Here is a 26,116-nt window from a genome sequence, read left to right as displayed (position 1 = left end):
TCTCAAACCACATAAAGCCCAAAGAAAATTATGAACATAGATGCAAAACTGAAAAAGACACTTAGTTATGCCAATAATATACGCTGGAAAAGCAAAAATGCAAAGTTAAACAAATAAATTTTTCTTCACTGGCCTTAATTCACAAAACTGTTGAAGTGACTAAGAAAAGTAGACACTGATAGATGATTTTCCCAATACTACTTTTTCTCCAACTACAGTGCTTAGTAATATTTCAAATAATTGGAAATTTGGAGGTAGTAGCTAAAATATCTGTAATTTAATCATCACTATACACTCAAAAGTTAAAGGTTGCATTTAATGAGGTTAAATAGTTGAACCAGTTAGCTAAGGTTGGTTTTGTTATTGTTGTTTGCTTGTTTAATTCAGTCAAAGTATATTCTGGATTGGCTATTAATTAGAACCAACTAAAAGATCTGACCAGTTTCACTGAAACCAAATAAAAGCCAAAGTAAATGCATTTAGCCAAATAAAACATAGGTAACTATATTCTAAATGCTTGGCTTCATACCCACAGATAAGTGCAGCTCTCACCTGTCACCAAACAAGTTACCCCCGCCCAAGAAGACAGAAAGCTACAACTAATCAAATGCTGGAAACAACTAGCTGTGGGATGTCCAGAGGCAAAGGATATATTTACAGATTCTGCACAATCCCTACATATGGCTAGGAAAACATAAAGGAAAGAAGGAGAGAGCCAGAGGATGAGGAATTCTGCTGCAAGATTGCATCTTCTAGCTATGATAGGAGAGGTTCATCCTTGGAATCTCAAAGATAGGGCTGCTTAAAGACTGAACTATGACACTACTAGCTGACTTGACATGCTAACATGGATGGGAGAAATCGCATAGAGTCCACCCACAGATGAAGAGCTACTGGCAACTAAAAACCTAAAGTTTGTGAAATTACAGAACTATGCTAGTAACAGGCTCTAAAAATGGTCGTATGTCAAGCACAGTGACACAAGCCTCTAAGCTTCTCAGGAAGATGAGACAGGACAGAGTGCAAGGCCGTGCTTGCTGACAAAGTGAGTCTAGGGCCAGCTTTCATTGCCTTCGGGTAAGAACTTGACAACCGCAACCTGAAGGAGAAAAAGTAGTCTGCTTACAAGCCGAGGCTGCAGTTCATCTTGGCAGGGAAGCCACAGTGGCAGGAGCTTGAGAGAACTGGTCACATTCACCCACAACACAGTGAACTGTAAGGCATGCATGCTACTACTGCTCAGTTCTTTCTCTGATCTTTTTGTTTGTTTTGTTGTTGTTCTTGTTTGGGGTTTTCCAAGACAGGGTTTCTCTTTGTAACAGCCCAGGCTATCCTGAACTCACAGATACCTGCCAGCCTCTGCCTCCCACGTACTGGGATTAAAGCCCAGCTGCTTTCTGTTCTTACACAGCCCAAAATTATCGCTAGAGGAAATTGCCACCCACAGTGGATTGGTCTCCCACCTCAATTAACATAATAATTAAGACAATCTGTCCTGGGTGTGCTCAGATGAGGCTAGAAAGAGGACTCAGGGGTTAAAAGCACAGGCTCCTCTTCTAGAGGATTCTAGCTTGATTCCCAGTACCCACATGGTGTTTCACAAATGTGCTAAGGTCCACCTCCCAAAGGACTTATTTTGTCAACTTGACAGAACTCACCATGGACAACTAACATGGTGTATACATATCAAGAACCTTGTATTGAAAAGCCAAGTTTCCTTGCTGTCACTAATTTATAGTTTGATTACAGGGATAAATGTTTCCAAAACCTGAGTTGATAACTAGTAGTATATACAAAAAACACCAGCAGACAAAAAGAAACTCCTGAATTTTAGTAGGAGCATATCACAATTAGACTGGCAAAACTGCCAAAATAACTACAAATATTTTCTAAATATTTTAATAATTCAGATTTCAAAGGTCAATTATTAATATAAAATAGAAAGTTTCTTTTACTGACAAAGAAAAACAAAAGCTAACCAACAATATTCCCTTTAAACTAGTTTATTCTCTGGTCATCATAATTTAATGTTTCATAACTTTAGATTTTGTATCTCTGTACTGGTACCTTTCCTGATATCCTTCTTTTAATCTGACTATAAATAATTCTATCACAAATATTCGGTAGCTCAACACCCAGATTTATGTGTTTTACAGGCAAAGCAATGCAAGATACTCAAACTGTCTCTGACTAATGGTCAAATAAAATGCAATACAACAAAGAGGTCCTACTGAACTTACATAACACCATCAACACTTTCTGAGCCTCATGCTTGTAAACAGGATGGGAATGGAAAACACAGGAGAGAGAGGATCCTCGGCAGCCTCCCTGCGACTTAGAGCTGCTTTAAGTGTAAACAAACTGCACTGCACAGCACAAGTGAATGAGAAGAAAACTAAGGAGAACTCAGTAGATACTCTTACAACTGGGGTGATCAGTTCAAAGAAAAGCAACTGTTAAAAATAAATAACATGAGTATTAATCTCTATTAACAGTACAGAAGTCATCGGAAGGGTCCTTCACAGCAACAGCTTTGGCTGGACAATAGAAATAAAAACAGCATTACAAAATAATTTCACAAGCAAATGGAGATAAAATAGAGGCATCTTTCACAAAGAGTTCTGTCATAAAAGCAAGCAAAATAAAGAATGGCTGCAAGAATATCTAAAGTGGAGTTTATAAGACACACACACACACACACACATAATATAGTGTATGTGGTACTCTGAATGAAGGAGTCCCCCATAGACTCATATATGTAACCACTTGGTCCCCATTTGATGGTACTGTGGTAATTTCAGAGGTGTGGCCTTATTGGAGGAAGTATGTCACTGTAGCCAGGCTCAGAGAGTTTAAAGCCTTGTCATTTCCAGTTCACCCTCTGCTTTGTGCTCACAAGAAGGGAGTGAGCTCTGAGCCTCCTGCTCTAGGCTACTTCTGGCATGCCTCCTCTCCATATGAACTCTTGTCCCCTGGTCACGGTGTTTTATCACAGCAACAAAAACCCATGGGGAAAAAATGATAAGAGGATAGATTCCAGGTGATTTTTAGTAAATGTGGGTGCAATATCTAAGAGACTGGACTTAGGCACAGGGTATATTGATGCAAGAAAGTTTTTAAGTAGGAGTAGATTTAAATAAGATGGCATTTATTGGATATTATTATTATTATCCTGCAAATCTCCAGGCATTATGTTTGTCTACCTAAATGCAAAGCAAAGTCATCAACTCAAAGCATGGATATAAAAGAAGAAGATGTCAGAGGTTTAAGGCAGGAGAAAAAACGTAAACTAATTCTGAGAGTCAAGAGCTAGGAGGAAACAGAGTATGCAGAAGTGTCAGTCTGTACTAAGGAGCCACTTAGGAAGCTAGTCTTAAGACAGGCAACTGCAGGGAAGAAGGAACAGGGCAAGCAGCGGACTGAACCAAAGCCAGAAATGTAATGAGCATGAGAGGAAAGAGGATTAAGAGTGCAGGTAGAAGTGATAATGACATGTGGAGGAAGAAAAAAGAGAAGAAAGGACGAAGGATGAGGGAAGAGGAGCAGGATGAGGCCGCCCCATCCTTGTCCCGACCTTCTCCAACTTAGTGTCATTGCACTTGTTGCTGTTTTCCGATGACTTCACCTCAGTTTTTCAATGCCAAGCACCTTAACACTGACATTTCTGTCTTCACAAAGGCCTTCATTGACCACCCAACTATCTGAATTTTGTTCACATTTGTCTGTCTGTCAGCCCTTAGTATCTAAGTCCTCAAAAAGAGGCTGTCTATTATGCTTATCACTCTTATCTTCAGTGCCTAAAACAGTGACACACAACATAAATACTTTACTGAATTAATGAACCACAAAATACACTGAATGCTTTACTGACTTCAACTGCATGAAAACACCCTTTTAAAATACAAATCTCTATTCCCCTTGACATTCTCATGTAGGACTAGACCTTTTGGGATGACTAGACTTTCTATGAATCACACCTTTGAAGTTTTCCAAATCAATTCAGTTTAAGGATGAAACGTTCAAGGTATTAAATAGCAGACTCTTTCCACTATTGTCAAGATTCTGACAGTTGTCTTCCTGGTTGGCTCCCCAATGTCCCTCTGACCTCAGGAATACTATGGTTGTTCTATCTTCTAATTTCCCCATATCATTTAAGAGTAAATAATCAATATAATCCAACAAAGTGACCATGTTACTAAAGACATAAAAGAAAATTATACCTTAATTTTACTAACCCACTAACTGAATTGTAGTATTTACTTAATTGAAAATACAAGTAACACGCCCACAGCTCTATCTGTCTGCACCTGGGATTTTTGTCACCACTAATTCATTTCATTTGCCTCAACTATCATTTATACCATTATCAGTCTAAACATTACTATGTAGCATTATACTTTGTGTTAATAAGCATGAAACTGAATATGCAATCATTATTTTTAAAACCGATGTTCTAACATACTTGGTACTTTCAGAAGCATTTATTTTGCACACATGAAGTATTACTTTGAGAAAGAGTGTACATGTTTCAAGCAAGAGCCATTCATGAAACCAAGTCTCTAGATTAGAGTAAGAAATCTGGAGAAAAAAAAACAGAGCACATTTCATTTAAATATCTTGTTTTAAAGATTTAAAAAAGAAATGATAATTTGGGGGAGTCCTATACATACAGCTAATTAGTGGCAGCCAGGTATAATAGAACCAAAGATTTTTGCCTCAAAATTCAGACTAAATCTTTGATGTGACCTGGCTAAAAGAAAGCACAAAAGATAATACACCTCCCTCTTTAGGAGGGACTAGGTCTGTAGTCTAGAACTCTGGAGGCAGGCTAGGCTGGCTGGTGCACCTGTCTCTACCTTCTCAGCACTGTATTAACAAACCTCATCACTACACCTGGCTGTTCTTACTGTGGTTTTAACCACATTCAGGTCTTTAAGCACCTCACCAACTGAGCCCAAGACATACAGACTTAGATGTAACTAACAGAGATTCAAGCTGACAGAATAGTAACCTTGAAAGTGGGACTAACACAACCACGTTTACACTTGATTTCAATACTCCTACCTCTCAGATATAACATCACACAAACAGAAACCAGACAGAGCAGAGAGAAGCCCATCACCACAGAAACAAGAGAGATCAATATTCAAAGAACACTATAATTTTAAAAATTACTTTGGGGCATGTGCTGAGGATTTTATCAAGACTGTAGGTATAACAAGTGTTCTACCTCCCAACTAAACCAACAGCCACGATGACAGGTTCTTTAAAAACAAACTGGTCTATCGGGTGTCAAGTGGCTAGTTAGAGGTTAGCAGCTGGTAAAACCAAGGCCTGAACTGCAGAGCTCTCTCTCTCTCAGGACTACTCAGACTGCAATCCGAGTCACATCTCTGACCTGAGGAAAAGTGACATTCTGAACTTCCCTAAAGGTCATCAGATATCTACCAAAACCTTTTAAGATTACTTACTGCTGGAGGCTTTCTGATAAAAACAAATCCAAACAGGCCTGACAATCATGTGGGCTGAACAAAGTTCCTGGGGAAAGTTGTTTGTACTAAAGACTTGAAAAACAGTATGTGGGCTACCTAAAATGTACAAGGGACGATGACCCTTCTGGTCAGTGTCCACTCCTACCCTTTGGAGTTTGCTCCCCTTCACTCTGTATGTATGTGCCATCTTCTCTCTGTGGTGATCACAAGGACCAGGAAGCCGGGGGGTGGGGGTGGGGTGTCCAGAAAATCTGGCCACACTATTATATATGTCATTTTAAAAAATGATATATATTGAAGAATTGAATTCGCATGAAAGATATCTTCTGATGAATCTATAGCTTTAGTAAACAAATTTACAAAAGCAAAATGTATATACTGTAACTCCTAGAGCAATCTCTAAAAGACCAAACAAACAAATATACGTAGGAACATAAAGGATAAGTACAACGAAAGACAGAATAAACAGATCAAGAATTAAAAGCACAAAAGTTGTGAAATACGGGTAAACTATTATTTAATGGAAATTTATAATTTTAAGTGTTTATATTTAAAAGAGATGGAGCCAACCACCAAAGATTACACCTTCCAAAACTACTAAGAGGGTAAAATGAATCCAAAGCAAGTAAAAGGGGGGAAAAAAAGAAGGGGACGTGCAAGGAAGGAAGGAAGGAAAGAAGGAAGGAAGGCAGGCAGGCAGGCAGACCCTATGAAGAAAAAGTACCAATCTAGAGCTTTAAGTAGAAAAAAAAATGACTAAAACAATGCACTTTAAGCAGACTAATAAACCATAACTATCACTTTCAGGAATGCAGAAAAACGCATAATTACTGAGCCCCTAGGCATGAAAAGGATAAGAAATAGAGGGACAACTCTCACAAATGGAAATTTAGATGAACCCAAGAAGCTGTGCATCTGCTAGAATAAGGTAACTGCATATGAAGAACAGCCATCATCAGTGTGTAATATAGTTAGTTGCACACAACGTAGTCTAGAAAAGAAACCAGGAGGGAATACTTCATTTTCATCACTCTTACACCAAAACCAAATGCATTAAATGATGACGAAAAATTCAAATACCAATGCTCCTCTGGATTATATACACAAAAAATTCAACAAAATGTCTGCAAATAAAATTCAACAAAATGCCTAGAAGCCATTCTGAGAAAACAGGTTCACTTTATATTTAAATTTGAATTAATGAAAAAAAATTACTAGAAAAAAATCTTCAAAGGAAAAAAAATGGTTATCTCGGGACTGTTCTAAGGTATAGCAAAACAAAACAAAAACAAAACCAGTCATACTTCAGATAATCCACTACGCCTCAATAACAACAGTAAGAATCTTAGTATGTATGTACCTTGACTTCCCTCCCTCTGTAAGCTAAGCTGACCATGAAAGATCTCCTCTGGGTAGAGGGAAATCAAGGAGAAAGGGCTCACTCTCCCTTGTCCTGGGTATAGTACTTCCCCAGGAGAGACAACAAAATTTCTTATACCTGCCTCTTCACCAGCTTTCAATGGTCTTGATAAATACAAAGAGGCTTGGCTCTATACACTCTCGGCCTTCAACCCATCCCATTCCTATCACAGAGGCCATATATAGGCTGTATACTGACCCAGATTCTAGAACATTAAAGTTTCTAGAAATTCCCCTCAAAACACAATTGGTTTACCAAAGAAAACAGGGGAAGACAACTAAGAACATCAAAGGCAAGAAGGGGGGCCCAATCTTTAATCAGACAGTAGGAACAGACAAGATCTACACTCTGGGCCTATCAAATGGAACAGCATCATTAGCAGCACTAGTGAAGATGGATACCTGAGTGCCATACCAAGACAACCTAAGAGAGCTACAAGTGAAAGACACACTGTTAAGAAATCATTGTCATCTTAGGATAACTACATCTACACCTTTAAGGCTTCATCCTCCAGAGTATGACATCAAATACTTCCCAATGCAAAGCACATAAAAATTCATTAAAACAGCACAGAGAAGCCACTGCACCAGCTGTAACCAGAAAGAGGAGGATCAGTGTGTGCAAATACTGCAGTGCACTAAATGTCGGCCCTCCACAGATTACAACACACGAGGTAAAGCGCAGCCCACAGCATCAGAATTAACAGACTTCCAAATAACCAGTTGTTTAAGGGAAGCATTAAAGACTTAAAATTAGGAACGATAACAATAGCCCATCATTTTAAAAAGATCTCAGCCAGGCCTAGTGGGAGACTTCTGATCCCAGTTTTGTTTGGTTTTGGAAGGAAAAAGATTCCTAATTTTCCTTTTCTTTTGTCACATTATAATTACAGCATTTGCCCCTTCATTTTCATCCCTCCAAACATTCCCATACATCTCTCTTTGCTCTTTCAAATTCATGGCCTCTTCTTTCATTGCTACTTTGTGCATATATGTGTATGTATATATACATATGTCTATTTTCCTAAACGCAATCTCTGTCTCTAGAGAAGCAATGTTTCAGTGTTTCAGTCATTGCCAAGGGTGACGACCATGAACTCATTGTCTAGTCTAGAAAGTCTTGAGTCTATTACCAAAAAGAAAGAAAGAAAGAAAGAAAGAAAGAAAGAAAGAAAGAAAGAAAGAAAGAAAGAAAGAAAGAAAGAAAAGAAACTTTTCTTTGTAATAGACTAGAGACCACTACTACAGAAAGCTACAACCAGTCAAAATGACAAGTTGTGGAGTCCAGATGTATCCAATGGATATATCTAAAAAATACTCTGCCTAAGGTTTCAGGAACATTGTAGAATGGGGAAGGAAAGATTATAGGAGCCATAGGAGCAGGGAGTTTGCTGGGAGAATGTGTCTTCCAGCAATGTTAAAGCTATACCCATAAAATTTCACCAGCGAGACTGAACAAGGGCTACAATAGCAGACATGCCGAAGTGGTTGGCAGGAAAGCCCTTGAGGTCTCAATCCTGCACCAAGATCTGCGGCAACTAAGATCGCCAGAGTGAAATAGTCTTCTCCAGGAAGACCACACTAATTGGTTTCCATACCAGAAACAGCCAACTCAACAACAGTATCTGGGCAATTTTAATAATCCATTTCAAATAATGTATACAATAACTTAGGCAACAAAATTACCAGGCCAACAAGAGACTAACAATCACATCAAACAGCTAGAGCTGACAAACTTCTATAAAATAACCAACAAACGGCAAAACATGCGCTCTTCAGGACAATTTCAGACTGGATCATAATTAAGTCTTAAATTGAAAAAGAATAAAATTATAAAATAGGCTACACAAGTGTAGTGGAATGAAATTAAAATAACAACAGGAAATTGGCAAAAATTCCACAAGTCTGTGCAAGTTAAACAACACCCTTCAAAATACTAACTTGTAAAAGGACGAGGGCAGAAAACAAAACTGAACATTCTGAAGGAATAAAAAGCACAAGATTCCGAAATTTAGAGGATATAAATGAAGTGACACTTGAAGGGAATTTTTTGGTGGTAAAGGCCTACATTTTTAAAAAGCTATCCGAAGGCTAGGGCCATATATAGTTCAGTGGTACAGAACTCGACTAGCATGGACGTGGGGAAGAAAAAAAGAAAGGCAAGAAACAAAGGGAGGGAGAAAGGAGGAGGGAAGGAAAGAAGGTGAGAGAAAGAGGGGGCATCCATTTCCAATTAATTAACTACCTAAATTTCTACCTCAAGAAACTGGAAGGGGGGGGGAGAACAAACTATACCAAACAGAGAAAAATAAAAATGATAGAATAACTGAGAAACAAAGAAATCTTAAGGTTGGATATAGGGGGAAGTAACCAAAACTAGCAAACTTTAAGCTAACTAAGAAAAAGAAAAATGAAACTGGCATAAAGAGATAGATCATAATAACATAATTACATTAAGAGAAGGATAAATAAATAACAGGTTCATGTAACGAACTATGAAACTAGAGAACAAATTCCTAAGACATCAGGCTATCAAAACTGACAGAAGAAATAAAACAATTGAAACAAGACCCATAACAAGTAAAGAGACTGCATTAATAGAAAAGTTTCAACAGGGAAAAAAGGTGCATGACCAGGAGACTTGAGTGATGAAATTTTCAAATATTTAAAAGAAAAAGAATCACAAACTAATCCAAAACAAATAACCACCCAGTGGTCAGTATTAAAAAGTTAAGACCACCAAAAACATCACAAGAAATGCAACTGTAACTAACAAAATGAGGAAATGAAACCCAGCAACATATAAAATTTGATCCCTAGGACCTCCATGGTGGGAGAATGGACTCCCGTAAACTGTCCTCTAATCGGCATGTGGGCCCCAAGGCACATGTGTGCCCACAGAAACAGACAAACAAACGTAATGTATGTCTTCCAAGTTATGGTTTTACAAAAGGGCACTGTCAGAAGCATAATGAATGGTGAAATAGTCAGTATTTCCTTCTAAGAGCAGGACCAAAACAAGGTTGTCTACTCTTGTCACTAGACAGAACCACTAGGCAACAATGAAATAGCAAGTGTTCAGTCCGGAGAGGAGGTGATATTGCCTCTAGCTGCAGACCACATTATCGGCTCTATTGAAAATCCTAAGGCAGTCACTAGATTAATGATTTTACAGCAGTTTCACAGTAGTTTGGATTTTAATAATCTTTACTGTATCTTATCAAATGGTTAAATGAGGAAGTTCAATGACATAGTACAAGGTATATAAATAAATCAATATGAAAGAATCACATTTCCATGCAGTAATAATGAAACACCCAAAAAAGAAGTTAAGAAAGCAACTCCGTTTCCCAAGCAAAGAGATTAAAGAACTTAAGTTTAAGGAACAAAATTTATACATTGAAAGCTGCAAAAAATTATGGAAAAAATTAAAAGAACTATATAAACAAAGTCACTCCATCTTCAAAGATCAGAAGAAAAGTGGTAATATAGCTCAATAATCAACAAATTAAACAAAATCATTATTAAAAATTCCTGCTGGCTTCTTGGCAAAACTAAACAAGTTAATCCTAAGAGTCAAATGAAAATTCAAGGGACATATATTGATCAAAACAATTTGGAAAAAAGAGCAAAGCTGGAAGTTTCATTTCCTGTTTCAAGCTTGTGGCATGTAATCAAAACATACTAGCCTAGACTACAACAATAAAACAAACAGATGGTCCTTAGCACGGTTTACAAGCCCGTCCTCACTGGTCCTTTCTTTTCCCAGTACTATTTTATTTTAGCACTGCCTTCCTTTCCACTACATTTCAGTAACAGTCTTGCGATTTTTTTAAAATAAGACATCTAGTATATTCCTGTAACAGGGTTATCCGTTCTGTGTTGCTGCCCCTTCCCAAAAGGCCTTTCCCTGGGACAAACACAGGCGTGTTTACCCATTCACTCACTCTAAGAAGAGACATACCGACTGGTCTTTCTACGTCCCGTCCCCCCCTTTACACCTCTGACTTCTTTGTCTCCATCACCTGATCACCAACTGCTACAATATATGCTATCACAGGTATATTTTCTTCAAACAGTGCCTGACACTTAAAAGGAGTTAGTCATATTTATCAAATGAATTGATGAACTAAATGCATAAACTACGCAACAGTAATTAAAACTCACTTATTCTGACATACCGTTACAAAGCAAGCCACTCATCTCAAACACAACCAGATATCAAACTACTTTTAAGCCTTCCAAACACTCTAAGCTTAGTAAGCAAACAGGTTCTGATTTTAGTGTCTAGTATCTTCCCAACATTTTGAATTAATAATTGATACAGCACATTATTCAAAAGTTCTCTTGAAACTTCGACCCTGTTAAGTTTACCCAGTTAAAATCACTTGACCAATCTTGAACAGTATTTCTGCATAAAACTTCACATATACTTTGTGTGATATTAAATATTATTTAGCTCCCTCTCTTGAACCATTGAATGATGCTCAGCAGGGTACCAGGGCTAGGACTATAGCCTAGTATTATAGCTTTGTCTTTATTCTTATCGATGAGAATGAAGAACACAAACAGAAAAAGGAATACAGTTTTCTTAAGAGACATAAAATTTTAAAATTTTTCAGAAAATTAAAAAATATGAATCTAAAAATTATCATTCACAATTTTAGAGTAATTTTATACAACCATATTCAGTAGACAATTCACACATAGTATGATATAAATTGGCAAAACTGATGTAAGAGGAAAAAAATCTTAAGGAAGATATTAAAAGCTTTGTTAAAACGTCTTTCATACAGTCAACAAGCTCCTTTTGGGCCTTCTGAGGTTTCAAACATACATTAGCACACAAGACTGATTTGGGCTGTGGTGTACAGCTCCACAGCAGAGTGCCTGCTAGCATGTGGAAAGCCCTTGATTTGACCCCAGCAGTGCAAACACCTACACTAAGCTAAGCAGATTTGGTCCCTAAACCCATGATGCAGAGGTACACTGAGAGGCAAAAAATGCAGAGGCAATGACTAATTGCATGTTAGGCATCTCTAATGAAAAGAAATCCAAAACCTGAAATTCTCTAAAATCTGAAAATTTTTGAATGCTTACATGATGCTCAAAAAAAAAGTTTTTTTCAAATTTTAGAGAATGTTTTGATTTTAGGTTTTTCCAATACAAGAGGCTCAACTGCTCAAGTCTATATAAATATTCCAAAATATAAAATAGCAAGCACTTCCAAACCCCAGCACAAATAAGAAGGTATATGCACTGAACAGGTGAGAGCTAAGGGGAAAAGAGATTTATTTAAGAGAACTATTCGCTAGTTATAATCTACTCTTAAGGTTTAATGCACACACTCACACAACACACTACAGGGTATGTTTTCTAAATGTTACACATACATTATTCCTCTGAATTCTACAGGAAGGATCTTTAGAATTTGAAAATTAAGTAGACTAAAGTCAGTTACACTCAAGAATTGGAGCTACTCTAACTCTCCAGTTCATGTTCACATATTACATTACAGGAAGGCTTTCTAAATAAATGCTCAAATACCCAAGGAAGAGTGAAACTGAATTTTCACAAGTTATAAAAGTGAAAATTGAAACTAAATGTTGGGTAATTAAAGAAAGCATCAAGTCAGTTTTGCTTTGGCCATTAGGAATCATGATTGGGTGGATGGTGCCTCTGCAAGTCTTCAATCCCAGCACTTGGGAGGCAGAGGCAGGCAGATCACAGTGAGTTTGAGGCCAAGCTGGTCTACAGAGTGAGCTCCAGGCCAGCCAGGGCAGTTACACGAGAAACCCTGTCTCTAAACCCTGTACCCCACACAAAAAGGACTCATGATTGGGCGAAGTATTATGTAACATTAGAAAGCGCTCATGATCTTAAAGAGTTTTTGTTGTGTTTATTAAGTTTCAAAGATCCAAATTTCTCTACAAAAATGATGCATTTTCATTTTTGCCTTTCTGGTAACTTCTAACACCATTTCAAAAGAAAATGTATCTTTCAAAAAAGGGCAGCATTGACTATCTCTGGAAGGTGTTTCCCTTCTTCTGAAATATATTCCTTAATCCTCCAAATTGTCTATATAACCCTGTGTTACTTAACCAGGCAGGAAAAATAAGACTGTAGTAACCATTCACACTTGGTGGTAACAAACAATACTTATTCCACTACACAGCACACTCATCTACACTGTACACATGGGAGTGATTTTAATTTTCCTCTTTTCCTAATTTTGTCATGATTATCTTTTACAGTGTGTCTTCTTTAGCATTGACCTCAGTTTATTTATAGCATGTAAAAATTTTAATAAACAATACATAATAGTATCAATTCACATTGCTGCAATAACACACATTTGCCCACAAAATCTGAACTTACGATAGCTATCTTACCGATTTATCCTTAAAAGTAAACCACGTAACTCTTGAATCGACATAAAAACAGTTCAAATGATTAACTTGAAAGCTAGAAATTAAGAGATTTATTCTTTTCCTGAATCATCTTAAATTTATGAGGAAAGATATAATTTTTAAAACAGCATTTAACGATGCCAGAGAAGCAAAAATACTAGTATAGTCACTACATTTTCTATAATGCCTGACATTTTAACATGGACATTATTTGTCCTAGGCTGGCATATACAATTAAAGATAAATGCCTTAATAATATACTGTGGGACAAAAGTTATCTAAAAAATTAATTCTCTAGTTAATGTCCATGAATTAAACAAAAAGTCTTTTCAGCTTTAAAAAAACGCATGCCTTTAATCCCAGCACTCGGGAGGCAGAGGCAGGCAGATCTCTGTGAGTTTGAGACCAGCCTGGTCTACAGAACTAGTTCCAGGACAGGCTCCAAAGCCACAGAGAAACCTTGTCTCGAAAAACCAAAAAAAAAAAAAAAACCCAAACAAAAAATGCACTCAATAATCTTTGACTGGACTGGGCAGATAAACAAATACATGACGCTAAGGCACCCGTAGGTCCTGGTTATTAGCAAAACTATCAAAATTATCAAAAGGTCCATCTTGACCAGGATTTACAGGTAAAAGTATACTTTCTACATTTTACAAATATAGCTTATAAATAACTTTCAGATGTCTTTTATTTTAAATTCCGTCTTTTTAGGCAAAAAAAAAACTGATGAGATTCCAGTTTCTAAAGTTTTAATATTTCTTTTTGTAACAAGGTAATATGAAAAATCAGAAACCCTAACCAGCATGTGAAATAACTAGATTTCATCAGGACAAAATACATAAAAGCATTCATTGCCCTTTTTTTCAACTCTTGGCCATCATTTTGCAGATTCTGTGATTCGCTCTCTACTAAAGCTATTTGGTGCTATTCTGTTTTCCTTATATGGTATTTATTTTTAATACTCCAAAGCTCTCAGTACCCAAAAGAAATTCTCGACTGAAGACTAAAACTCAGTATCAGTTATTCAGATGGATTACAGACAAGGAATGTATACAGTGCTGTATACAATGCTTTCAAACCACTGAAAGCTTTTTTAAAGGGAAAAAAAAACGAGCACAAGAAAACATCCGTGGAAATAATAATAAGGTACACAAATACAGTTACAAAAAATTGTAATAACCCAAAGGATACTCAGAATGTGTACTTCTCAAGATGAAGGAAGGCTTAAGTCAAATAACATTACATACAAAGTACCAGTACTTTAGCGTGCAAAAACACACAACAGAGTTAAGTGGCTTACTAAGACGATCACTACTAAATAGCTGAGCCTCTCCAATAACCTTCAAATTCCCCTCTCCCAAAGTCCATAAGCCAGACATTTAGACAAAGTTCATAAACAGCAAAGCTGCAAATGAATACAACAGCATCACAGAATAACATGCACGTCACTCACACATCTTTAAAGAAAATTTTCAGTACAACTCATCGTTATCACCTTACTTTCAAAATGCTTAAGCTAACCAAAGTCCCTTCCTTTCACAGTAGCCATCAGCAATACAGGGAGGCAACACACTACTGTCAAACAGAGGCTTCCTAATACAAACTGATCTGCCCCAGCACACAGTTAACAAAACTCACAGAGCCAAGGCTAGATTCCTGTCTTCTAAATGTGGAATCTTTCCAAATTTTATTTCTTCACTTAAAATGGATATGTATATATTGTCTCCTGACCTATTAGCGCTATCCATACAAACAGTATTTAGGGAACCCCTTTCTCGGTGTGCTAATACTCTTCTGTTGTTGTTCTTTATTAGTATTTTTTAGATTAGCATACTAAGTGATGAATTTCATTGTGGGATTTTCATACATGACTGTTGTACTTTCCTTCTCATTCAGAGCCTTCCCCCATGGCTCTTCCATTCCCCTCCAACAAGACATGTTTACAGGCCTAGTGCGTGCTCTGCAGTGTGCAAAGTGCCTCTGAGAGAGCAATGCTAAATTAATGATGTTTCCTCAAATACTGCACATCTTACTTCATCCAGCTTCATCTAAACAAAATTCCTAGTAGGAAAACAAACATGTAAAAACCCTAAAAGTAAAACTGTATTCTATGTGTTTACACTTAAGGACCTGATACAGAGTTACATTCTGAATTGTAGCTAGTTCTTACCTGCTTCAGAAATATCTTCAATGTAACAAGTACTTTCAAAAAGAGACAAACACAGCACAAACTTCCAGTCCTTTCCTCAGTCTATGAGGTAATTCCCTTAAAAAATTAGAAAACTGAAATTGGAAGAGGCTGAGCAATACAATAGTTGAGTCAGAGTAGTGACTTTAACTCAGGATGACTAGTCCTAAAGATTTTTGAAAACCCACTTAAAATGCTGTCAAATAAGAACATTCAAATTTTGTTCCCCCAAACTTAGTATGTACTCTCCATTTACATAAAAAATTTGAATTACAGCTTTGGCTTATATGTATCACAAGCAAATTCTCCAAAAAATAGAAACTACCAAGTTTAAAAATCTTTCACAAAACCTTGCTAACAGTAACACAAAATGCTTAATTTGTCCAACAGAGATAATCTAATCCTTCAATACTGACAATTATACCATGGACTTTGAGATTTTAATTGTCAGATATAGAATCTAAGACTGCCTGAAACAGGCTATTTTAAAGGGGATGGGGAAAGATATTTAAAATTTGGCTAGTGACTCCATAGTTCCAATATTAAGATTTAAAAAAAGAAAAGACCTCTTATGTGATGGCTACATCACCTCCTTAATTAACCTGTATGCGATCCCAGAAACCATGATACCCTATGAAGGATCACCTTGTCTTCTTCTCCATTTTCTGAAGGCCAACTCACCCTAGACAAGCATCATTTCTCTCAAACAACTTAATTAACAAGGCTGTTCTCTCTACCCTACAATGGTCCTAAAGAATGCACCACAAAGTCGGGCAGTGGTGGTGCACGCCTTTAATCCCAGCACTCGAGAGGCAGAGGTAGGCGGATCTCTGTGAGTTCGAGGCCAGCCTGGTCTACAAGAGCTAGTTCCAGGACAGGAACCAAAAGCTACAGAGAAACCCTGTCTCGAAAATTCAAATAAAAAAAAAAAAAAGAATGCACCACAAAAACTTAAATCATGAGAAATTACTGGGTGCAAACATAATAGTATGGAGCACACTGTAACAGTTACTGAACTACACTACACAAGAGGGGCCTTATTAACCACAAAAACACCACCAAACTCTAAGGAATGCCAATGACCAATTACCACAAAACCAAAAACCTATACATGCTTTCATTATTCTAAGGAGATGCAAATCAGGTCATTTATATTTGTTCTCCAATATAATTTTCTACAGTGCGGACAGACCAATTCTGTCAGATCTAGAAAACATTTTCAAAGCCTCGTAATGAAAAACAAGCCAATCCCCACATGGCCTGCTGAAACTTACTAAAGCTTACAGGATCTACTCTTACATCCATTAAAAGACAGAATCACATGTCTTAACCACTCTTTCCTGGTTAGCGTGCACATTGTTTATACAAAACTCATGTATTGATCATGAAATATGGAGCTTTCTTCAAAGCATGCAAAACTTGATCCACCTCAAGGCATTCTACTCATCCCTCCTTGTACATCTTTCACCCATATTCTTGCATAGCTTTCTCCTCTTAGACTCCCTGTCCAAATGATACCCTCACAAAACCAAGGCCCTCTCTCAACGCTATGTAATTTCATTTCAGCCAACGCCAGTCAAGTGCTGCTCCCTTCACAAGTTCAACATTCTAAAGTGATTTATTTTATTTCTCCTAATACTAATCAGGACATTAGCTTATAGGTAGACACTTACGTTGATCCCTAACATACTCCCAGCACTGATAATGTCTAACATTGAGCAAACACTCAACTAAATCTCTAAGAATTGGTTGAGAACACCTGGAATGTCAATCCAGAAAAAAAAAATTAAATTTTCACAATTTCTATCTAAATTACTTCTTTTAAAAAGGAAAAAAGATCTATGAATTTTACATCTACAGAAACAAAGGTAAAGTCTTAACTTCTTCAAAACACAAAATCTAAGGACTGGAAGCAATCCAGGAGATTATGAAGGTCAGTGCTTCTCAACTATGCTCAAACACTTTAAGCGTTTCACAGAACTCCTGAAACACGGGTCACCATTCTTTGCACATATGCATCTATTTGAAAACATGACTACCCCTCCAACATACACACACGTACGCACGCACGCACGCACTAACCATCTCATACTGAATTTGAACACTTTGGAGGCTGCTAACTCAACTGCATGGTAAGCCGGTTACCGTAGACCTCAAGGTTTCGCCTGGCATGCATAAGAATACACCTTGAACTTCTCCTAAGACAATACAAATCAGAATGGTTATAGCTTATTTAATTTCTCACTAGACATGCTCACTCACACAAAAAAATCGTAAAAGCTATCCCCTCAAAGCACTACTCTGTGAATACAAAATTAAGGCAGAGCTCAAGGCAAATCATCTCTCAGAACTATGCATTAGGGAAATGTATAAAATGTGTCATCAAAGACTGATTTCTGCCTATTCTCATTTTAATATTATTACTTATAGGTTTTCAGTGTTTCTAATTTTTAAAAACATGAGTGGCTGCTGAATATTGTCTGGACATCCAGCTTCAAACAGAAATTTGCTGCCACTCTCAAACTTCTCTCTCAAGTGAATAAAATATCCTACATTTACAAGGTGACCAGAAAAAAAAAAAAAAAAAAACGAAACAAACCATCCACTTATACCTACTTAACTTGATAAATCGTATTTTTTCTAGAGTAATACTAAAAATAAATAAAAGATGAGTCTAGATTGATGAAAAAGACCTTCGTAATTCCCTATTTCTACTACTAATCTAAACAGGCTGACTCTTCTGTCTCTACAAATGCCAATGTTAAAATTTTAACTACTTTTAACTTGAACATCAAGGTGACACCCATACAAAATTACAATACTGGGAATGCACGTCCAAACTGTACAAGTATTTTTAAAGTACAAGGCAGTAATGCCAAACAAACCAGACCTTTTAATGACGTGGTAAACTTCATACCATTTTACTGATCTATGAAAGTGAATAAACTAAGATCTGTATGCGGGGAAATCATAACTAACAAAGTAAAAAGACATAGAAGCTCATTCCTGGCAGCTATGACACAAACCCAAATGCTCCTCTCCCAAAACATTATTACATAATCAGTCATAACATTTTGTCCAGATGCTTATACACAATGGAGCTATATTTCTAAATCTGATATATAAATGGAAAATGGCTTCTCAGTATGTTTGGTGAGGAAAAGGCGGGCCTATTCAATGCTACCCAAACTACCCAAATATACAACTAAGCTTGTTGACCATTCTTTGGCACACTGAAATTTATTGAGTAGAGGCTTATTTTCTTTTTCTTTTTTTTTTTCCTCTTTGAGTGAGGGTCTCAATGTATAACCCTAGCTGATTTGGAACTTGCTACACAGACCAGGCTGGCCTCAGGACATCTGCCTACTCTCCTGGGATTAAAGGTGTGTAACACCACACCTAGCCAAGTGAAAACCTATTTTCACATTAATATGCTTCAATCAAGCAAAAACAAGAGAAAGCATCCTCAGTATTAGAACAAATTCTTTTTAAAAATATGCGCCCTTTGGATCTTTAGCAGCTCAAGTCTCTGGAAGACACACACTTAAATAAGCACACTGTAAGAAAAGATTTCTCTAATCAAGCATGAGCATGTCCATTAAATGCAGCCCAGGAATCATTTATCCTCCTTGTTTTCGGTATTTGTAAATTGGACAAAAAAAACCTGGCTCTCAGCTTTAAGGGTCTCTCATTCAAACCCTAAGAGGCTAAATTAGTTCTCAAATTTCAGCCTCTCAGAAATGCATAGTGGTCCCCATCTGTAATCCCAAAGTAAGTTGCAGAGCAACTAGGGTTACATAGTGAGACCCAGTATCAAAAATGTAAAACAAATACCTTTACAGATTTTAGAAAAGTAAAATAACCTATACAGCATGTTAACATTTATTTCTACATCAAAATATTAAAAATTCGAGTGACCAGTAATTTGGTCAAGAACAATTCTAGCTGAAATTTGCTAGATGTATTTTAAAAATCAGATTTAAAGATATACTAAAGCATCTCACCTAACCTCCTTAAGAACTATGATATTCAAACTAGATAATTATACGATCAATGCAGCTCACCGGTGCGTGCCAAGGTTTGGGTTTGATTCTCAGCATATCAAAAACAAAACAAAGACTAGAGAATTCTGCCTCTGTAAGGAACTTTGGGTCAGGCATTAGAGAGGAAAAGGGAGGAGAAAAACAAACAAAAAGAATCCAACATCAAAAGGCTTAAATCTAGTAGGTCATGGCTAAGTATCATAAATACAATTACCTTCCAAATACTACATGTTACCTTCCACAAATGCCTGTGGCCATGCAAAGTCCAGCTAGAAATACCAAATACCGGCTCAGTATCAATACTGTACCAATACAACAGTATCAATGTTGTACTACCATTTTTTCCAAAATTCCACACAAACCCTACAGACAGTTCTCAAGAAGTTAGTTACCTACTTTCTAAAAGGTAAAGCCGTAAATTAAGAATAAAAAGGAAGGCTCTAAAGAAAGAAGCAAAAAATGAGGAAACAGAAGATATCTACCCATCTCTCCAAATGTGTTGTTGCTCTTGCTCTGTAGACTGGGAAACAAATCACTGACAACTGCTAATCCAGCCACTGTTTTGCCTGAAGCATGTTCCTTGAGAATCTGCTAAATACTACATAAAGTACCAGCTATGTAAATGTAATCAAGACAAGAGTCCTTTATTGCTAGGACTCAGACCTGTGGACGTTATGGTGGGAGAGAGAGAAGAAAGGTAAATGAAGATCCATGGTGGCACACAAGGACTGTGGAGTCAAGAAAGAGTTCATGAAGAAAATGACACGAGTTGTACGTGTACCAGCAACAGAGAAGTGACACTTAACCTTCCCCCCCCCACACACAAACACATGCTTATAAAAAATTTTCACCAGAGTTGGGGCAAAAACAAACAATCTAAATGGACCCAGACCCTGAGTTTGATCATGCACAAAATATTTAAGTGTCTAGCAAAGAAAAAATGTTCTGTTCTTTTCTAGACAGTTTGGTTCTCATTTGCATACTGTATTAGTCATGCACCCATATCAAGGTTCAGATGATGTAAACCATTTTATCACTTCATAATGGAGCAGCATCCCTCCCTTATGAGTTACACACAAGGCCTCTGCATCTTCATTTCAGAGAAAGAGCTGTCAGAAAACAGAGTAAGAATTCTATTTCTAAGTCAGGCACTCACTGTGAGTTCAAGGCCAGCCTGGTCTACAGAGAGAGCCTGGGCTACACAGAGAAACCCTGTCGTGAAAATCAAAAACAAACAAAAAATAAAGAATTCCATTTCTAAAAAAAAAAAAAATCCCTGATAATGATGAATAAGCTATACCAGCATCATTTGTCCTAAAATCTGAAATTTTTAAGTAGAAATCAAAGAACACACAGAAAGAAAGATACTACCACTTAAAGTTCAAAAAACTGATCCAAGGTAAAATTATAAAATATTTTTGTAACCTTAAGCCCTTATAGTTTCTTTTCAAATGTAAATTATTTTATACTAGATATTAACTTGAGCACAGTTTTTTCCCATACTGAAAATGTTACAATAAAGTCAATTCCTCCAAATATCAAAGGTAAAAATCATTCTTAGAGGTCAGGAAGGCCAGTCACCTGAATCAGCAAGAACTACTTCTATCCTAACCTAGGTCTTCTGATCCACTGCTATATACTACCACGCAAATTACAGTACAGCTTATTAATTCTGAAACTGCCCCTGAAACTGCCCACCCACCTGGGACCTTGCCTTATTGTGTTTCGTGGTTACCAAATCCACTAGAGGGGCTGCAGAAACGGCTCAGCAGGCAAGAGCACTTGCTGTTCTTCCAGAGGACCTGAGTTCAGTTCCTAGGCTCCATGTCAGAAGGGTCACAGCTAACTCAGGCTCGAGGGGTCTGAAGCCTCTGCAGTCACTTGCACTCACACGCACACTACCCACACGGCAAGTTCACACACCTACACAAAATTTAAACTATTTGACGTCCAGGTAAGAAAATCATTTCCAGGGCTGGAGCAATGGCTCAGGTTAAGAGCACTGGTTGCTTGCTGTTCCAGAGGTCCTGGGTTCAATTCCAACAACCACAATGGTGGCTCACAACCATCTGTAATGAGATATAGTACCCTCTTCTGGCCTGCAGGTATACATGCAGGCAGACACTGTATACAAATTTTTAAAAAAAGTATTTTCCTAAACTGTCACTATTTGTGTAAGTTTTCCTCTAATATCCACTCAAACAAAAACATGGAATCTACAGTCTGCTTTTAAATGTGTGCTCTCAAAATGAACTCTCTACAGTAAAACTTCAAGTTTCTTATTATATGTAGTTATTTATTTGTGTGGATACCTACTGAAGCCAACTTGGGGGAGTTGATTCTCTTGTTCCACCGTGGACATCTCTGGAATCAAACTCAGGTCATCAGGCTTGGTGACAAATGCCTTTACCCTATGAACTACGTCATTCATTTCACAATTAAAATTTTAATCAAAAGATACTACTACTACTTAACATCACTTCAAAAGAGCACAAAATTATAGTTACTTATACTGATTATTACTATCTGCTCAGGTTTACTTACATATAAAGGCCAAATTTTCTTATGAAGCAAATTTGCCAATAAAAAAGAAAATAACTACCATCCCATGGAGTGTGAAAAAACCTTCTATAATGGTCCATTAAAGTATTGCTAATATCAGTACCTGCTTAAGAAATACAGAGCAGGGTTACCAGTGTACTTAATTTACCAATAATAGGGTACATTTACTTCTGAAGTTTTAAGTGAACCTGAGGCATATCTGAGAAACCAAAAAGTAAATTAAGTACCCACCCTTATATAGGGAAAATAGAAGCACTTATTTCTTTTAGGGAGCATAACATTTTGAGTTTATTTCGTTTTCCAGATCGGACAGTTCTCAAATGAACGGGAAACAAACCCCTCAAAGGCACAATTTCCTTCACTTTTCATCATACAAGCATTTGAGAACCAAGTTTTTAAAGGCTGTATTTACTGTTACATTAATGTTCATATGACTCTCAGTCTCTAGGATCTGATAAGGTTACAGATATCTCTAGACTGTATCATTAGAACCACAGTGCTCTACCAACACACTCACCACCTTAACGTCTGTATTAATAAAGCATTAACAGGAATGCAAAAAAAAATGTGAAGTACTTTTTTTTATTTCTGGTCTACTTACAAAAAAAATCACTTTAAAAATATGAAAAGGTTCCACTTTAATTAAGGATCTTGCAAAGTCAGCCAAAGTAAAAAGTGGAAGAAACTGTCTCTTCTGTGCATTTCCAACTTTCCCTTTGGATTTAAGATAACAACAAAAACTAAGTAAGAAAGTGCAGCACACAATCCTTATCAATGATCTTGAACCATTAAGAAACCTATCAACGACACAGGCAAATATTTTGGTGTAGACAGCCATTTCAGTGTATTGGATTTTTAACAACACTTCCAACCTGGCGTAAAATTATCTTACAAAATTGCAAAAAATAAATCCAGTGATGTTTGGAAAGAGATTGTTGTCAAATATACCAAGCATTCCCAAATATAAACTTCTTATGAAAGTATACTCTTTTAAATGTCTATCCCACTCTCTCCACATAAATCACCCCCACTTATTTTTGGGAAGAGAAATCATTAGGGACACAATTCCCCTAGCTCTAAAATTTCTCACTATGGAGAAGAATAGAAAATGTATTCAGTTTTGAACACTAAATACGCCTGCCTTCCCTTGTGAACAGATTTGGTTAAGTCAGTATCATACTTATTACCATTTGCCAAGAATCTAAGAATCATATTGCTGTATTTTATTAGGAGCTGTCCAGATGATTAAGAGAATTCTTGGATCAAGAATTTTATGAAAATGAAGCAAAAACACTCTAAGCACTTGGTTTTCCAGATGTTGAAAAGTGGCGATGTCCCCTAGGATTTCCAAGAAAGTGGTACCCGTACAGAGAAATTCTTCGGCGGTAATAACGTACTAACAAGGGCTCAAAGTAAATGCAAATGACAAAAACTTCGAAATCATTTTACAAAAGAAAATTACAAGTAGCTTTTTATACGGGCCTACGGATAACAAGAGTTCTGAACTCTCCTGGACAAACAGTACCTCAATTAAGAACTACCAGGTTTCTTTTAACCCGACTTATTTCTTCGATGAAACTTTGATGTTAAGACCTAAGACAGCAAAAGGTAGAGAGGAGAGGCCCCGGCGGAAGTAGAAACCAGGGCTTGCAACTTCACAGACAGAAGTGTCTCGGGGTTCCTCCGCCACCCCAGGACCATCCGAACTCAAGTCTCTACACCACCAGGGAAGCTTCCCTCTCCGCGAACGGTGGCAGAAGCAGCACCGGAGTTGCTCTCCTCCTCCTCCTCCTCCTCCCTCCACCTTGCTGGGGCCTTCGGTGTCTCAGGGCCTGGAGGCTCCTGAGGCCCGTTAGCCGGTCCGATGTCCCCATCGTTCGCAAACAAAAACACACAAGTGGCGGATGCTGCGCGTGTACTGCGAGAACGGGGGAAGAGTCAAGGACCGGCAGCTGCTGGGAACGTGGCAGAGCCGTCGAAGGCGGCCGGGGCTCCTCGGATGCTGCCCGGCGCTGCCGCCTTCACGTCCACCCCAGGAAGCAGCAGGGCGGCGGGGACCGCTCCGCGCCGGCGGGAGCCGGGGGAGCCGAGTGCGGGGAAAGCCCCGCCGCGGCCAGGCAGGCGGGCGGGCAGCCGGGACCGGGCCTAGAGGCTCCGGAGCTGCGGCGGCGGCGGCCCGAGCACGGCGACGCTTTACGTCCTGTCCACCCCGCCACACACCCCCTCCCTCCTCCAGCGCCGCCACCCCCCTCCCCGCCCGCTCCGCTCTCCCTCTCTCGATTGGAGCCGAGACAAAAGCAACGGGAAGCGGCGGGCCGGGACGCTACCCGCGGACCCCGGGCGCGACCGGACTAGCCCCGAGGCCTTCCCCCGCCTTGCGGGGGCCCTCAATCCGCCTCCCCCGCCGCGCGCCCCGCTGCCAGACTTCCGAAAATTTGCCAAAAACTCACCGCATGAATTTTCTTGTCCCGCGGATCCAAGATGGCGACGTATCCACCGCGGAGGCTGCTGGGAGCAAGACCTTTACCCTCTGACCCCCGCCGTGACCCCCGTCGCTCCGACTTCACTCTAGGCGGCGGCAGAAGGTGGCGAGCAATGCTCGCCGGATGGACCGGGTGCTTCTCGGCACCCCGGGCGACGGTGAGAAGCTCGGCGCTCCCCGGGAGCCTTCCCTGGGGTTCCGCCGGCTCCGGCCGAGGTGCGGCGCTCTCCGGCGCCGGTTCCGGAGAGCGAGAGGAGGGCGGCGCTCTACGGCTTCGACCGTCTCCCCGAGCCACACCGCCGCCACGCCGGCCCGGAGCCGCGGCCTGGGGTCCGAGCGCGGCCTTGGGTGCAGGGGCGGGGAATGGTGAGGCGGCGTGGGTCCGCCCACCCGGGGACGCGCAGCGTGTTTGTGTTTGTGTTTTTGTCGGACACCCCGCCCCCGAGCACCTCCTGCGGTCCGTCCCCGGGGCCGTTACTACCTTGCCGGCGCGGTGATCGCGGGGCTCGGCTCCTCCCGCCGTCCCGCAGCCTGCGGTGCCCCCGCCGCACGTCGCCGTCACCTCCTGAGAAGTGAGTTCCCCGGCGCCGAAACCCGGGCGTCTACTCGCCCCCCCCCCCTTCCCCGACCCCCTCCTTTTTCTGCTGCTTGGTTTTTGTTTTGTTTTGTTTTAGACGTGTTCCGGTCTAAACCTGGTGAGAGGAAGTAAGGGGAGCCTGTTTTTAAAGCACTACCGGGTGTACTTAATCTAACCGAGCAATGTTTATGGTCCTTAATTTAGTTCCCGCCCGGCGCGCCCTTGGTCAACCGTAGTGACCAGCTGGCCCGTCCCCCAGACTGCTTGGAAATACTATGGCTGTAGTGAAAACTTCGGGGGAAAGAACATTTTGCTCTCCAAAACAGGACTGTCCCTGAAACTGAAATTTGTTTTCTTTGCCGTATAGTACTCTTCCTTTATTGCTGTGAACATCCGTAAACTTGGTGTTTTATAATTACTAAAACTTGGTAAACGCCTCTGTGGATTTGAAGTTCTTAGTTTCATAATGTATTGTTATTCCTATTGTTTGAGTTATTGATTTTATGAGTGTGGATTACTGTTTGAAGTAAATAAAATATCTGCTGTTTGTTTTATAACATTTCCTTCTTCCTGCCCCCAATCAATCACTACAGCTTCGATTTATCCTAGAAAGCTAGAGGCAAGGAACAAGAAGAAATAAAAGCCTACTGTGAAATAAAATTTAACTTTGTCATGGTTTTGAAGGTAAGGTATTTTGATGTACCTGCAGATATGTAAATTTTTTTAATACCAACAGGTACTGGTGTAATCAGGGAAAGGCGAGTTATTTTGCTGGGTTGTTCATTTCACTAAATACTCCACTTCACCATTTTCGTGTTTTGTTTTGTTACTTCAGGAAAATTCAAGAAGGAAGGACACAATCCTGTATGGCCCCTCCCCCAACAGTTCCTTCCTGCCTTTCTGATTTCTCTTCCTCTCAAGTTAACATGTACTGCCATAA

General features: G+C 39.0%; 1 protein-coding gene across 8 annotated transcripts in view; it reads right to left on the bottom strand.

Annotated features, from left to right (window-relative positions):
* Positions 1 to 25,200, bottom strand: part of Cnot2 (CCR4-NOT transcription complex subunit 2) — a 91,120-nt gene extending 65,920 nt beyond the window's left edge. For 2 of the 8 annotated variants that reach the window (XM_075954575.1, XM_075954585.1), the window contains exon 1: positions 24,568 to 24,628. In XM_075954575.1, coding sequence (XP_075810690.1) covers positions 24,568 to 24,572 — 5 coding nt within the window. In that variant the 5' untranslated portion in view covers positions 24,573 to 24,628. Of the gene's footprint in view, positions 1 to 24,567; positions 24,629 to 25,080 lie in introns of those variants that run through there. The other 6 variants (XM_075954576.1, XM_075954583.1, XM_075954578.1 and 3 more) reach the window with 5 other exon arrangements.
* Positions 25,201 to 26,116: the final 916 nt, after the last annotated feature.

Source organism: Microtus pennsylvanicus, chromosome 20, assembly GCF_037038515.1.
Source record: "Microtus pennsylvanicus isolate mMicPen1 chromosome 20, mMicPen1.hap1, whole genome shotgun sequence".
Taxonomy (NCBI): Eukaryota; Metazoa; Chordata; class Mammalia; order Rodentia; family Cricetidae; genus Microtus; species Microtus pennsylvanicus.
Note: the sequence above shows the minus strand (reverse complement) of the source record. Positions and strands in the feature narration are given on the sequence as shown.